The following is a 15227-nucleotide window of genomic DNA, read 5'->3' on the forward strand; positions in this document are numbered from 1 at the left end:
TAGTAGCCCCTCTACGCCGTAGCGTTAAGTTACGTCGCGAGGACGTATTGGGATAACGCAACAATTATATTTCCTAAATAATGTAATATTTTTAACAATCTCATACGACCCTGTTTCGTTCGTTCGGAAGTTCTTATGTTTACAATATAGAAAAACCTACATGCAAATCTCAAGGTCTCAAACCTATCGATTTATAATATTAATATGTTTATGTATTATGTATACTTATATTATCAACAGTCTGTTTATCTCTTTTTAATTGCCATACATAGTTTTACATAAAACATATACGTTGCCATACAAACATCCTTTCATATGTAAGATAAGTACACAAAAAATAGCTCTTTGAATTATTCACGGCACACAATTTTTGATTTCACCACAATATCGTGAGGACCAAAAAAACTATTTTGATCATTTACCATAATAAGTTCCGTGATATTAATAAGCAGTTTTGATGTTTTTTGTTGGGTCATTCTACTTATAAAAACAAGTTCCCGTTACCCGCGTAATATGTAACGAAGCATATTTTTTGTGAATAGAATAATTTACTAACAAACTCTAGTCATGTTATATTATAGTACCTACACGTCAAACGTATGTCAGAAAATTTATGCCATGGTTACCCACACTGCAGTGCGTAATTATAAGACGTTAAATTAAAAATACTACTTCTAATTCATTATTCAATAAGATACCCCACCATGTCATTATCATACACACCCTAGATACACACTCAAAAATCAGTTGATACATTCGGACTTTGTCGAGGAAATCCGAGCGTGGATTTTCTTTTCCATCAAATTAGTCCATCGTATGTGCATACTACGTCGCTTACCACCTATTTAATTTCACTAGATTTGTTCCTGAACTAATATATCTAGAAGTATTAGGAAGCGCAACCGGTTGTTGGTTATAATTAAGTATTTTGTCCAAACTAGAGTAGAGCCTTTAAAAATCCCTTTAGTAGTTAGTAGAGATTCATAGTACTTATAGAGCAGCAGCTTCATAGTACCTACTTAGAGGTTAACATGACATTGTAAATAAATTATTTATATATGTACGATAAAGTGCATTTTATTTATAAATATTTTTACAAAGAACAAAGAAATATTTTTTTTGTATTTTTTCCCAAGACCAGAATTAAGTAGTTAGTTTATGATGTAAAGATTATCACCTTACCGCGATTTCATTTTTACCATAATATGTAATTTTAAATGAAAGTTCTACCGGGCTAATTATTATTGACTGATGACATTGAGCTCGAGTATTAATTGCATATTACGCTACCGGCTAAATTAAAAGGTAATACCTTGCAATGAGAAATACCTTGAGGTTTCTGTTATACTTACTCGTAATGACACAATCTTACATCCATACAAACATTTGGTTTGAGTATACAATTACATTTAAAAAAAGAATTGAAATCTGTTTGAAATATTGAATCTTTTATAATGTTCGTATGATTTGTTATACATCCCAAACAAAATTCTAAATTGTAGTCCCTCTGTCTGTTGGCCCAGACTATTCGTAATACAACGTAGTTTGGGGTAGATCTGTTATAGGTACTCCAAATGAGAGTTTCATATTATTTATATATTTATTGTGTCGTCCAGGGCGGTAATTTACCAGCTACAGTGTGAAGATTGCAATTACCTCTTGGTTGGTTGCCACTCTGTTGCTATTTGTATGTCGCTAAAATCAAAATGCATTGGAGCAGCAAAAGTACCATAAATTCAGCCAATCACAGCAATTGAGATTGTTATAAAGATTATAATGCCGCTTTTTCGGAGTCGACTTAAATAAAAAAAACTTTGGATCTATCATAATATAGGCTCCGTCATAATATTTGCTAATATTATACAATGCCCTTGTTCAGTGATATTTTTGGTTTTATTATGCAATGTACTTATGATGAAATTGTTTCAATGAATCGACATAAGCGGATACGTTTCCGCACTGGGAGGCCTAGGAGCACTCGCGACGCCGACGGTCGCTCGCCTTGGTCGCGCAAGGTGGCGCGCTGGCGGCTAGCTGACCTTCCGCAACTTGCCAATTAATTGCTGAACAAACGTGTCAACGTCCGAAGTAGGTAATGACATTGTCCACTGCTAAGCCCACGTGTTGATTGAGAGCGTTTTATCACGGACCATCGCACGGCACTGTTTGCAACACACGACATTCGGTATACGACATGACGGTGTAGGTATACAGGACCTGTCGTAGGTACGTAGGTTTTTCTTCGAGTGACGATTCACTAATTGCAGTCTTCACGTATGAGTCGTGTGATGCGTTATCAGCAGTTTAATTTTATACCTACTTATTATGACCATCCTTGTTTCGTAGAGCACGAGAGGGCTAATTAATGGTCACTGCATAAAACTCGTAACAATACCTATGAAAGTGATTTTTTCAAGTCATTTGCAAAACGTGCGCCCAGCTATGAGGTGTCATTACAGGAGTAAACAATTCAGAGCAATATTATCATCATCATAATAATCAACCCATCGCTGGCTCACTACAGAGCACGGGTCTACTCTCAGAGTGGATAGGGTTTTGGTCATAGTCTACCACGCTGGCCATGTACGGATTGGTAGACTTCACACGCCTTTGAGAACATTATGTAAACCTCTCAAGCATGCAGGTTTACTCACGATGTTTTCCTTCACCGTTCAAGCAAGTGGTATTTAATTACTTAAAACGGACTTACTTAACTCCGTAAAGTTAGAGGTGCGTGCCCGGGATCGAAACCCGACCTCTGATTAAAAGGCGGACGTACTAACCACTAGGCTATCACAGCAATATTATAATAATAAATAATTATCATTATAGCTCTTGGAGTCGTTGCCGTTTTGTCGTGTCGATGTCGTGCGGAGGTCCGTGGAAAATCGCTCTGTAATAATACCTACTAAATTGCTAATCGCTATCCACTTAAGAAGTTTGTTAGGAATATGATTTATATCGAGTAAAACACAGTAATAAGATATTTAATTAGTTATTAGACAAGGTGTGGAAATGCTTATTAATTATACCTAATTTATAACCAACTAGCTGCCCTGGCGAATTTCGTTCCACCTATTGACTCTAATATAATATTCCTTGAAGTACGAGGATGGTTCTTACGGAGAGAAAAATTTGGGAGTTTTGGGATGTAAGTACCTACTCAGATATTATTGAGATTAAAAAATGTTTAAGCCAGACTTTAAAAATAAATTGGTTACCTATCTAATGAAATAAAATCGTGGAGGAGGAGGCCTAAAGGGCGCGAAATGCTAAAACGTATCTAACGACTTACGACACCTCATATTTGGACAAACCTAACCTAAGTCTTAAAAGACTAGAGAAGCACATTTTTCCCGGAATCCATATTAAACATCTATAATCACACGGATGAAGCTGTAGGCAAAAGTATTTTAATAATATGTACTTTACCTATCTACCTACTGTTAAATTATCACTATAAATGTCTGTTATTTTTTGGCTGTTTATTTTTTACATACGTTTGCCTTGGAGATGTTATCATGAAGAGCATGATTGCAATCTATAACTAGGTAGGTACAATAATTATAATAAAACTATTATTGAATAATTTCTGTATATCAATACTACTAATTACCTATTTAATATTGCAAAAAGGAAAGAGTATTTTTGGTTGTAATCGATAAACTATTAACTGCTGTACCGATTTTAATAATTATTTCACCATTAGTTAGCTTATTTATCCAGAAGTAACATAGGATACCTACATAGTTATGAATACAGTATCAAATTCTAAGCGGGCGTGAGCCGCATCGATGTAGAGCTGAAATAGTTTTTTTTTTAATTTTGTCTGTCTGAAACGCTGTCACATCACGCTGAAACCTGAACCTTTGTCGATCTTACGCTATCTTTTTTTTTTAAATAAATTATTTATTGATCAAATCTATAAGTCTAAACCAATTTTCACTTGGATTTCCACAATTCTTTTTTCTTACTAGCTGATTCCCGCGACTTCATTCGCGTGGACTACACAAATTTCAAAACCGTATTTTATCCCCTTAGGGGTTGAATTTTCAAAATTCGTTTCTTAGCGGATGTCTACGTTATACTATCTGTATGCCAAATTTCAGCCTGATCCGTCCAGCATTGATAGGTCAGTCAGTCAGTCAGTCAGCCAGCTTTTCCTTTTATACATAAAAGTATAGATTAAAGATTGTACTGTCAGATTTCCCTTATACAGATAGATTTATTTACTTAGTTAAGATTTGATGAATAGTTTTAGAAATGGAGGAAACGAAACACCTCAACGGGTAGCAGCAAATCGATCGTGATCAATGTATAGCTTAGTAAAAACTAGACTTTTGACCATTCATAATAGTAGTACATAACATAATACAAAAAAATAATACTTACTTACCTACCTAAACTGCTCAGTGACTCTTGTTATGCTGGTTTCTAGAATTTATGGAATAGGTAAGCCCGCCGTGCAAAGCCGGGTCAACGTAAGTAGTCCATTAATAAGTTTAGTGAGTTAAGTGAGATAACTACTTAATTAGCGAATACACAATATGCAGACATTGGTAGCTACTTTGCTTTATTATATTTAAAGATTAACTAGCGAAAAGATTCCTAGATTAAGATTGAATAGCAAAACGGAACAGGTAGGCAAATAAAAAATCTTTACTGAAGAAGCCACCGCCAAGGTTACAAGATTTTGCTAAATACAAATTAAGTAATCGCTTATTCTACTTATACCTACAACTTGATACATGATGTGAGTAATTAAAAATTCAGGGTTATAACTTGTTTAAAGTTTGTTTTAATTTTTACTGACCCAGCTCAGTCTTGTGGTTACCTAATTGCGATAACCACAAGACTTTGAATCATTAGCTGTGCCCACGGCCACTACGTAAACTAAACTGTGTAAGTACTATTTATATTATTCTGTGGTTTCCACGATCAGCGTGGTAGCCTGGTTCACTTGTACGGACGGCTCTTGAGGGTGTGCGGGTTGCGGTGCGGAGGGTGAGGGTTTATTCAAGTCGACTTTTACAAGTGCTTTTGAATCGCCAGGTAGTTTAATTTACCGCTGGTTTGGAATGCCGTTCCTATCGAGAAGAACCAGCAAGAAACTCGGCGTTTGCTCTTTTTAAGTTTCCAATTTACAATGTTATTAATATTATACCATACTGTATAAGCAATTGCAGCCAATTTAGCCAACACGTCGCTATCTTTTCATACTTCAGTTTACACTGCGATTGAGATAGCTAAGGCTCGCTACGTACTGAATCAATTAGCATCCTAATTAGAAAAGGATTCAGAAAGGTGTACTTAACCTTCTCGCGATTTCATTCAACGTCGTTTTACATGAAATTTAAAATCGACATACACAACACCATACTTTTGGATATTGCTCACATATTATCATTATGATATACCTATAGTTCGCGACAGGTCGAGATGGCAATCGGGGTATGGGCCGCACCCGCTGTCCACGCCCCACACACAGTACTGAGCGAGCGCTGGCGAAAAGCGCGAGTAATCGCTCGTCGCACTTGCACACTCGCTTATAGCCCGGCGACGAAACTATCGAAACTACACACTCGCTTCCCGCTGATCGCCAACTCGTTTAAGTTTCTAGTTCTACTCGTTTCTCGTTCATCGTCGGCGGGCGGACCACTGCCTTACGCGGAAGCTGTGCGGCTGTGCACTGTGCAGGGCGTCCCCATCCCGATTATCTCGATCTGTCGCGTACTAAGTGATACAATATTATATCCACTTCGTGCGTTTTACCTAATGGGAAATTTCCAATTTATGCTAAGAAAACTGGCCATGTCGTCATTGTGTTCGCGATTAACATAAACTGGTTTTGTTTAATGTTAACCAAGCGATAACATGTTATTAATATTACTTATGGTTGCTATCAGCAAGCTCAGGGTGTTTAGCATTTTCCTGTGACATCAACATTTTGGTAGATCGAACCTCATCAGGTTTCGCATTCGTATTTAGGTACCTAATGCGTATTTACAGTGCGACAAGTGCTAAATTGGCGCGTGGCGAAAATCGGAAGTAACGTTGCCGTCAAGTGTCCCCTTTCTTCTTGTTTGAATATTCTAAGCCTTTGTTCTCCAACAGCGCCCTCCTGTCAATGTCATTCAAGTGCCAAGAGAGCCTTGTCGCTCTGTATCTGATGGCAATACTAGGTACCTAGGTAGCAGTTAATATGTACCTACCTACCCGTAAAGTGTACCCACCTACCCTATGAACAATAAAAATATCAGAGCTTCAGATATTTTTAATGTTCACAAACATAACATTACCTATATGTTTATGAACAATAAAAATATCTGAAGCTCTGAGATTTTTACATTGACAAATATAAAGAAATCATAAACATATAGGTAATATGGAATTAGGTACCTAACTACGTTGTATTTTGTAGTAAGTAATTTGTAAATATTATGCCTACTGAGCATTATTTGCTTAAACTAAATGCTTAGTCACTTAGTCAGTGATGCTGATGACACTGACCGTGCTAAGCCTAAAATGTCGTCACGTTGGTATTAGTCGTATTTAGCACGCATTCATGCGGGCTGTTTTGCACCACGTTTTGTCCTGTACACTTTAGCTGCTTAGTAGGTAGGTTTTTAGGTTAGGTTAAAAATAAAAACAGCGAGCAAACGAGCAGGCGGGTCACCTGATGTTAAGTAATTACCGCCGCCCATGAACATCTGCAGCACCAGAGGAACCGCCTATTCGTTGCCAGCTTTTCAGGAATTTGTTGGTCCGCCTCCATGTTGCAATCTAATGGGAACACCGCCGAAGGGAGTTGATTCCACAGTGTGCATGACCGTGGAAAAAGGATCTGGCACAACGGGCGGTCGAAGTGCACCAGCGCAAGATGAAAAAGTTAAAATTTGGTACGTAGATTAACTAACTTGCATTCCGGAGACGGATGTAGGTAGCTGCCTAGACTACAGTATAAGAAGAGTAAAACAACAATATCATCCTTACTCCGTGCCTACACTTTATATCCCAGAAATTCGGGATTTTTAAAAAACGAAACTTACCGGGATTAAAAGGATCCTAGGTAGGTATGTCCGTCTCCAGGATGCGAGCTATCTCTGTACCAAATAGATCATGGGTGACTTCATCCACGTGGATTTAGGTTTTAAAGAATCTCGTGGGGACTCTTTGATTTTTCATGACCTATGTCCGTCACTGGAATGTATCAAACGTCAAAATCGGTTGAATGGATGATGAGCCTTGAAAAGTTAGCAGACAAATAGCCAGACAGACAGATAGCCCAACAAACTTTCGTGTAAATAAAAATACTTAATATTAGTATGAATTATAATACCTACTAGGTATTTAATAGTACATTATTGTAAAGGCCGGGAGGTAGGCAATTGCAGGTCGAGTATGAGTTTGAATGCCGAGCCGCAGGCGAGGACTTCACTAAATTCGAGACAGGCAATTGCCATTTCCCGCCGAGGCATATATATAGTGCTTTTCTCAAAAGAATGCAGGGAAATAAAACACACTTTTTGTATTAAACATTAGGTAAATTTAATTTAACACGAACTGTACATTTCAGCATGGAATAAATTGCCCATAATGTCTTCACCATTTTCTCGTTTTTCCAACTCGTAAAATTTTCATAATATAGGTAGGTACCTACTTTCATGTATTTTTCTTTTGACTTCGCTAGAAGCAGGTTTTCCATTGCCAATTTGGCTTCTGATCTTAAATCTGGTGGAGTACAATCAATCTCCATTTCACTCTCTGAACCGTTGGAATTCATTTTAATTATTATTAAATTTATATTTATTAAGTAGATGCCTACTAATTACTACCATTACATATTTTGTGCTATTACTAAATAACAAATCAAGACGATTTTTTCAGCTTTGCCGCCAATATTTTTTCAATCATCTGTGCCGACAGGCAAGCGCATTTATGGCTCAGCACGCCGTTTCATACAACATTGCAGGAGCGTTGTAATGTTCCAAATTCAAAAAACGCTCCTGCAATGGATTTGATTTTCTTTGTCCGAAAATTCGATACTTCGCGTGTTCTTTTTTCGAAAATAATGACAATATTTCCATACATGTTTGAGAAAAGATTATTAAGTATAATATAGAACAATAACCGTCAGCTCCTTGTCAGCTCTGATCTACTCACGTGGTTTTACTTTTTTTTATGTAAATAAGCTTTATAGTGGTAAATATAATATATCACCAATGTATTATTTATTATGGACAAGTTTATCTGACAAACCTATTTTTTATTTATAACGGGAAGTAGACCATGATAAACAACTTTTGAGACCTTAATTCGGTAAATTTGTAACGGAACTTTAGCACAAGGTACGTTATAACGTAGGTTAAAGAATAATATTATATTATAAGTAATAATTTTATAGATTAAACAGAGAAAATTGCACTTTTATCTGGTCGAAAAGTTAGGTATGTACCTATGTATCTACTTAATGACTTTAAATAAATATAAATACCTACTTAAGTAATACACATAGAGTACCTACCTACTTAGGAGCCTACTACGTTGTTGTATTGGTTACCTATTAAGTACAGTTTTGTAAAAAAATATTTGGAAGATGATATAAGAAAAATACAATATAACTCATTATTTACACGAACTTGTTTGAATTTAGAGCAAATATTTATTTATATTTTAAAGATAGGTAGGTACTTTACACAAACGTATCAACAGCTTATTTGTGTAGATAGCTAGGTATATCTATCTAAGTACTACTTAAGTAGGTACTTGAATTAACTTTACTTGTAACTCAGTCAAATTTTCTATTGTATACCTAAATGTCTTAACATCTTTATGATACATACCTAGGTAATAGCCCACAATTGTGTTTGCTAGCTTTTTACGGGCCAACTAAACTCTGACTTTGCCAAAACTTGGTACAGAAGTAGCTTCTATCCCAGGGATGGGAGGCTACTTTTTTAACCGACTTCAAAAAAGGAGGAGGCAATTTTTATTTTGTCATGCGATTACTCCGTCAATTATGAACCTATTTTGATGACTTTTTTGTAGGACATACTTCAGAGGTAGTCACATTTCAATTTGGTAAAGATCTGAAGAAAATCTTCGGAGATGGAGAACGCAACTCCTCAATGAATAAGAGTGACTTGCTCGCGATCAGCGTAATAGCACAGAATATTATGTAATAGTACTAACGGTAATAGCTTAGTAAACATTAGGTTTTAACCAGGCGTAGCATATTGTGAAATAAAAAAATTCAAAAATTAAAATAAAAGCTAACTTCTATAAACAAACACTAAAAAGCAAAAAATAATTTTATTTGTTAGTTTTTGATTTCTTATTGAAGTCGGCTTATACTTTTTTTTTGAAAATTTATCCCGAAAAAAGTTCCCACTTTAAAAGCCTAAAACCACGCGGACGAAGTAGCAGTCATCATCTAGTTTGTCTATAAGACAATCCTGGAGTAAATTATATGGACCTATGGACCCCACATGGATATTTCATCTATCAGACGATAGAATTTGAATGATGACTGACGGTTGATTAGACTAGGCCAGGGGTTATAAAATCTGCAGTTCCTCCTATGTATATTCGTCATGCAAACTGATACTTTGGCGACAGACAAAACCTTTACAGCCTTATGCAAATATATATATACTCGTACTTGGAGTGTAGCCATCAAGGCTTATAAAAAAAAGTGTAGGTGGTGGTTAACTTGTTTGGGAAAAAATAACGACAGCCAAAATTTTATAAAGTACTTTATTAAAATAATAAATAAAGGTTGCAAAATAGTGAACTCGCAGCAAATATTTGAGCATCGTGTCGCAGTGCTCCGCCTACTTCCGCCCAAAGCGACCGTTTGCCGACCATACCACACATCAAGCATTATAACACCAAAACGTGATACTAAATCAACACATTATCAATACAGTAATTAAGGTGCTACGGACGAGAGAACTGCGGCGACAAAATTCGATACAAAATATCTATAGCCGCGATAGTATCGCCCTGTGGAGACAGGCCCATAGTTTGTATCGAATTTTGTGACACGGCGAGACTCGCCGCCATTCTCTCGTCCGTGGAGATGGCGCCTGAGGGCCAGAACTCAATACCGCGATGCGAATTCGCAAGCCGGGCTTGTGTATTTAATAGTCTTGTCTATGACCTGTTGTAACTTCAGATTGGATTACTTGTTTTGTGATTATTGTAAAACTACGATTACCGTCTTACTACCCGGACGGATCGATTCGCTTCGTATACGCTAATCACGTTCGCAGTTTTTGACTATGCGACGTCACGTCGCGGTTGTGACTTTTGGCCCAAGTCCGAAACACAATTGAAAAGCCATCTTTCAATTTGGGCACCGAATTGAATCGCATTTATTTGCCTATTTGAAAGACTCCAAATAACCGTAGCGTGCCGATCGGTCAAGACTAAAATTTGTTCGAATAGAAAAGCACGGAATTCTTAATGCGACTCGATTCGGCCCTAGTGGACTAGTACCTTGCTTAGATTTAACATCTCAAAACGTAGCTACAACGCTAGCTAACGTCAGCTAGAACGCTGATTCGAGCGTCGAAGCTGGTAATGGCCTTCTTTTAACATCTAGATCCAGCGCCAATCGGAGACCGTGTGAAATTAAAATAGGTTTCACAGAATTTTTGACTTTAAGCCAAGGACACTTAGGTCCATTTTTCTTTGACATTATTGGTTCGACACTCGAATTCTATTAACGTTGGTGAGATGTAAAATCGCATTCTAAACACACAGAAACAGTACAAACACTCGACAAAACATCGCGTCGTGTTTGTGGTGTTTTCAGTTTTGTTCGTAATATACACTACTTTTGTAGCGTGGGAGAGTTTCAAGTGTGTCCAGCTCCTAAAACGAATCTAGTAGTACGCATCTTGTTTTAACTGATGCTTGTTAAAACAATACCAGCTATGCTTCAACTGCTAAATAATAATAAAAAGTCAGAGATATGGTACATGCAATCCAATCCAAGCTTTGGTTAGACTTTATTGTACCGTGATATTTTGAGCCAGTCAGCTTTGAGACTGGGATCCTCTGATTTTTTATCTATTATTTGTCTATCTGTCTATTACATTTGATTAGGTAAATCAATTAAGATTGTTTAAAATTCGGCGGCAGAACGGCGCAAGTTCCTAAATAATTCATCCCTTACCCTTTATGCCGTTTATTTTAAAAATAAGTTGAGTTGACGTTGTAACATCTAATACTAAATACAGGAATTATTTAATTCCATATTTGTATAATCTGTTCGTATTAACGTTTAATTTTAACGGCTAAGGATCTATTTTTCTTTAATAATCTCTACAACAAGTTTCTAAAATAGATTTTAAAATTTTCTAATAAGCATTTTGTGTGTCAACTCAACTTATTCGCAATTATCATGTATTGTGTGTGCCAAGGTTCCTTATAATAAAATTGCTAATATAAATATGTTAGTGATTTTATACGAATACAATATTTAAAACCGTTAATATCATTTGTTCGACTTACGTAAGTATTACATTGTAATTGGTATACAAAATGAAAATTATAATAAATGCTTGATAGCACATAAAAAACAAAATCGAAATTAATAAATGACACTGGATTTCGAGAACTCTATGGTAACATTATGATTAAGACTCATAAACTTGACCATAAAAATTACATGTACATAATATAAACCTGAGGCATTTAATACATAAAGCAGTAAAACAACACCATTGCTAGAACATGATTCATTCATCGTATGTACAATAGTTCACTTCGCTACCAGCAAAGTTTACATTAAAACATTTAGATGGCATACCGCCATCTCAAATTATTATATACAAATACATTAAAGGAAAATTATACTTATCTCCGAAACCGATATAACATTTACAAGATAACTAGTAATTCAACGATTCATAGTCTAGTGTTTGTACTTAAAATAATAATGTAAGGCATTCGATGACACAATTCTCGAGGTCGAATGGGAACAACGCATTATGGTTTAAAATCTTAACTTTACGGATAAAACTTGCCAACTGGCTACCCATTCAGGGTGATATCTATAGAGCGCACTCAGACTTTGTTTAGATTTAAGATAGCGTTAAAACGAGACAGATACATAAATCGGTCTCGTTTTAACTCAATCTTAAGTCTGAGCAAAGTCAAAGTGCACTCTATAGATCTCAGCCTTAGACGCATATGAGAACAACGTGCGAGCTTGTAGTCGATATATCAAATCCGTTTGCATTCAAAGCAAAACTTCAAATTGAAACAAGTTCAGGGAGACATCGGTAATATAATAACAGCGACATGGACTCGGAGACGCGACGTAATGACTAGCGCACATCAGGCGGCCTTACATACCCCCACTGTGCGAAGTATTATTGTACATTTTCATGAAGTTATTGTACGCGACAGGCCGAGATGGCAATTTTCTGGTGAAGTGACATCAGCTACCGGGTAATCAATATCGTTTTTTTTGGTACGCAATAAAATGAGAGTAAAATTATTACCACCTTTTTTAAAAGTGACATTTTATTCATCACAATCCAATTTAAATGAGCTTTTCGATATGCCAGTATAACACAGCCCTATCCAGTGTTTTTCTAAAAAATATTTTTCATGTCAGTATTACAATATTTTAATATTTTTTAGGCTAGTTCACGTGTTTGAGAATGGATTATTAGTTATTTTATTTTTACACGTAACGAACAGGCAACTGAAGTCGATAAACGCGGTCGATTATAATCAGCGCGAGTTCGCGGGGCGTCCCCCAGCACGACTCACCTCATACCCCGATTGCCATGTCAACCTGTCGCGAACTAAAAGTATATTTTTATGTACAAATGTTCCGGTGGGACACGCTAAACTGTGCACACGATTTTACAGTACAGAGACAGACCCCCGGATAATTTAAAAGGCGGGTTCTAACTATGTCGCAAATGCTAATAATAACTTTTAGACTAAGGGGACCCGAAACGGTACCACTGTCGGCTAAGGCGGTTGAGACTGCCTCAACTTTAATTAAAGCTAGCGGTAAGTTTAGAGGGGAGAGGGGAGTACTATTACGGGAAGTATTGAGGTCACCAGATTTAGTTAAACAAGGTTAACCCTATTATGTGACTGGAGCCCCTCCATATGACACGGTCATCGTCACGACAAAGAGAATAATCGTTACCACCTCGAACAGTTTCGCCTAACCTAATATATTTGGATTGCCCTTGACAGCTTGTGAAAACAGCTTCACGGATAGGGCTGCCATCGCTAAAATCGCAGAATCCCGGATCACGGGAAGAAATCGAGAGTATCAAAACATCGAATGTAACAGCGTATAAAATAGAGTTTAGCATTAAAAGGAAACACAATATATAAGCTGTTTAAAGAATGGCAGAATCAAATCGAGATACTATCCGAATGTAACTCAGATATGATTACAATGGAGACGTATCCGGGACCCGGACGGATGGCCGTCGAGCGCAGAGCTGCCACAGCTGAGCGTAGGTCGGGGCACTAGGGCAACGGTCGGCGCCTTACAAACGCGTCCGCAGCCGACGACGCGTATGAGTTGGGCACTGCGGAGCCCTCTTCGTGTTTGTAGCCGTTCTTGCCGTTTAGGGAACTGCTTTCCTCCAAAACAGTCTGTAAACAAAATATAAATGAAAATTCAGTATAGGTTAGATATTTACGTCTACGGTAGTCGAAGGTACTACTACGGTCATGTAGCACGGAAACAACTAAGTTAAAAGTCAATTCCGCCGTCCTATATCTAAAAAGCACTTAAAAATTCGGCGGGAAAAAATAGTTTAAGAGTTATCGCCAAAAACGCGGGAATTTAAAACTAAATTTTCAATAAGTTAACTACGTAGGACAAAACAAAAAATAACTAAAAGCCTTGGGCTTCTGTAGGATTTTTTATTATATTTTTGGCGATAATACTCATAAAGTACTTCTTTGTTTTAGATATAGGACGTCAGAATTTACAGATATCTCAACATCGCCATCCCTGAAGCTAAGCCATCTATTCAGGCCGACCAATTATAAGCGCGCATGCCACACGATGCGTTACGACGTCGTGCGGCGCCGCACCGTATGCGCAACGGACTTGGGACCAGAGACGAGTGGTGCAGTGCAACGCGATACTCTCTCCCGAGGCGGCAACGCAGTGCCAGTGTGGCACTCAATACTCAAATCCACAGCGGTGCGGCGCCGCAACGCACCGAGAAACCGTCGAGTAGCTTCAGTGTGAGTCAAAGAAGATTCTATTCGTATCTACGACACTATAAACTTTGAGTTTGAGCAACCGTTGTCTTCTACAGATCTCTTTAAATGTGATGGCTGTTCTGTTTTAATTGCTTCTAACGCAATGACAATATGTCACCTGAATTTTTGTCTTAATACGTAATAGAAAGCAATAAAATATACAGCGAAATATTCTTGTGTGTTGCATGTGTCCGAGCGATTGCTAAAGCATTACATAATATGTATATTGAAATGAGTTTGGTTCACGGTTGCAAAATGATGTTGGCGGAATCGGTGACGGTCACTTATTTGAATAAATGCGAAAAACAGTTCTTGATTCGTATCATTTTACTACTATGGAAATATTTTGCCATGTCGGGATTGTATAGAGACTAGCTTAGTCAGTCTAAAGTTGAATGCAGTTAAATAACTGTAGTTTTTGGAAACATAAAATTATTTAAAATCGAAGAAGACCATTTTGTTCTGCGTAATTATTAAGCTATAGTCTTTTAAATTAATGGTATTGTTTGAACATTGATTTAGAAGAATACTCTTTTATATAGATTTCTAAAACACGTAAAAAGTGATTCCGGACATTGATGGCAAATTATATTATAACTTACGTATATGATAATAAATTCTTTGAAAAAATAAACGGTTTTGCAAAAAAAACTTCGAGCTCATCAACCTGAGTTTAAATAACAAGTGGAATTCTATTATAATTATATTTTTAGGGTTCCGTACCTCAAAAGGAAAAACGGAACCCTTATACACTTTGTTGTCTGTCTGTCGGTCTGTCAAGAAACCTACAGGGTACTTCCCGTTGACCTGGAATCATGAAATAGATAGTACTACCTAGATAGATAGTTCTTATAGCTGAGATTTGGGGAAAAATCTGAAAACCGTGAATTTGTGGTTACATCACACAGAAAAAAATTAAATTGTGATCATGAACTAATAATTAGTATTTTAACTTTCGAAGTGAA

At 36.9% G+C, this 15227-nt stretch overlaps 1 protein-coding gene across 2 annotated transcripts in view; it reads right to left on the reverse strand.

The window, feature by feature from the left end:
- Positions 1 to 9740: 9740 nt before the first annotated feature.
- LOC117982302 (very long chain fatty acid elongase AAEL008004-like) overlaps positions 9741 to 15227 on the reverse strand; it is a 70230-nt gene continuing 64743 nt past the window's right edge. For both annotated transcript variants that reach the window (XM_034968643.2, XM_034968644.2), the window contains one exon: positions 9741 to 13641. In XM_034968643.2, the coding sequence (XP_034824534.1) occupies positions 13513 to 13641 (129 nt within the window). In that variant the 3' untranslated portion in view covers positions 9741 to 13512. The remainder of the gene's footprint in view (positions 13642 to 15227) is intronic.

This window comes from Maniola hyperantus, chromosome 5, assembly GCF_902806685.2.
Source record: "Maniola hyperantus chromosome 5, iAphHyp1.2, whole genome shotgun sequence".
Classification (NCBI taxonomy): domain Eukaryota; kingdom Metazoa; phylum Arthropoda; class Insecta; order Lepidoptera; family Nymphalidae; genus Maniola; species Maniola hyperantus.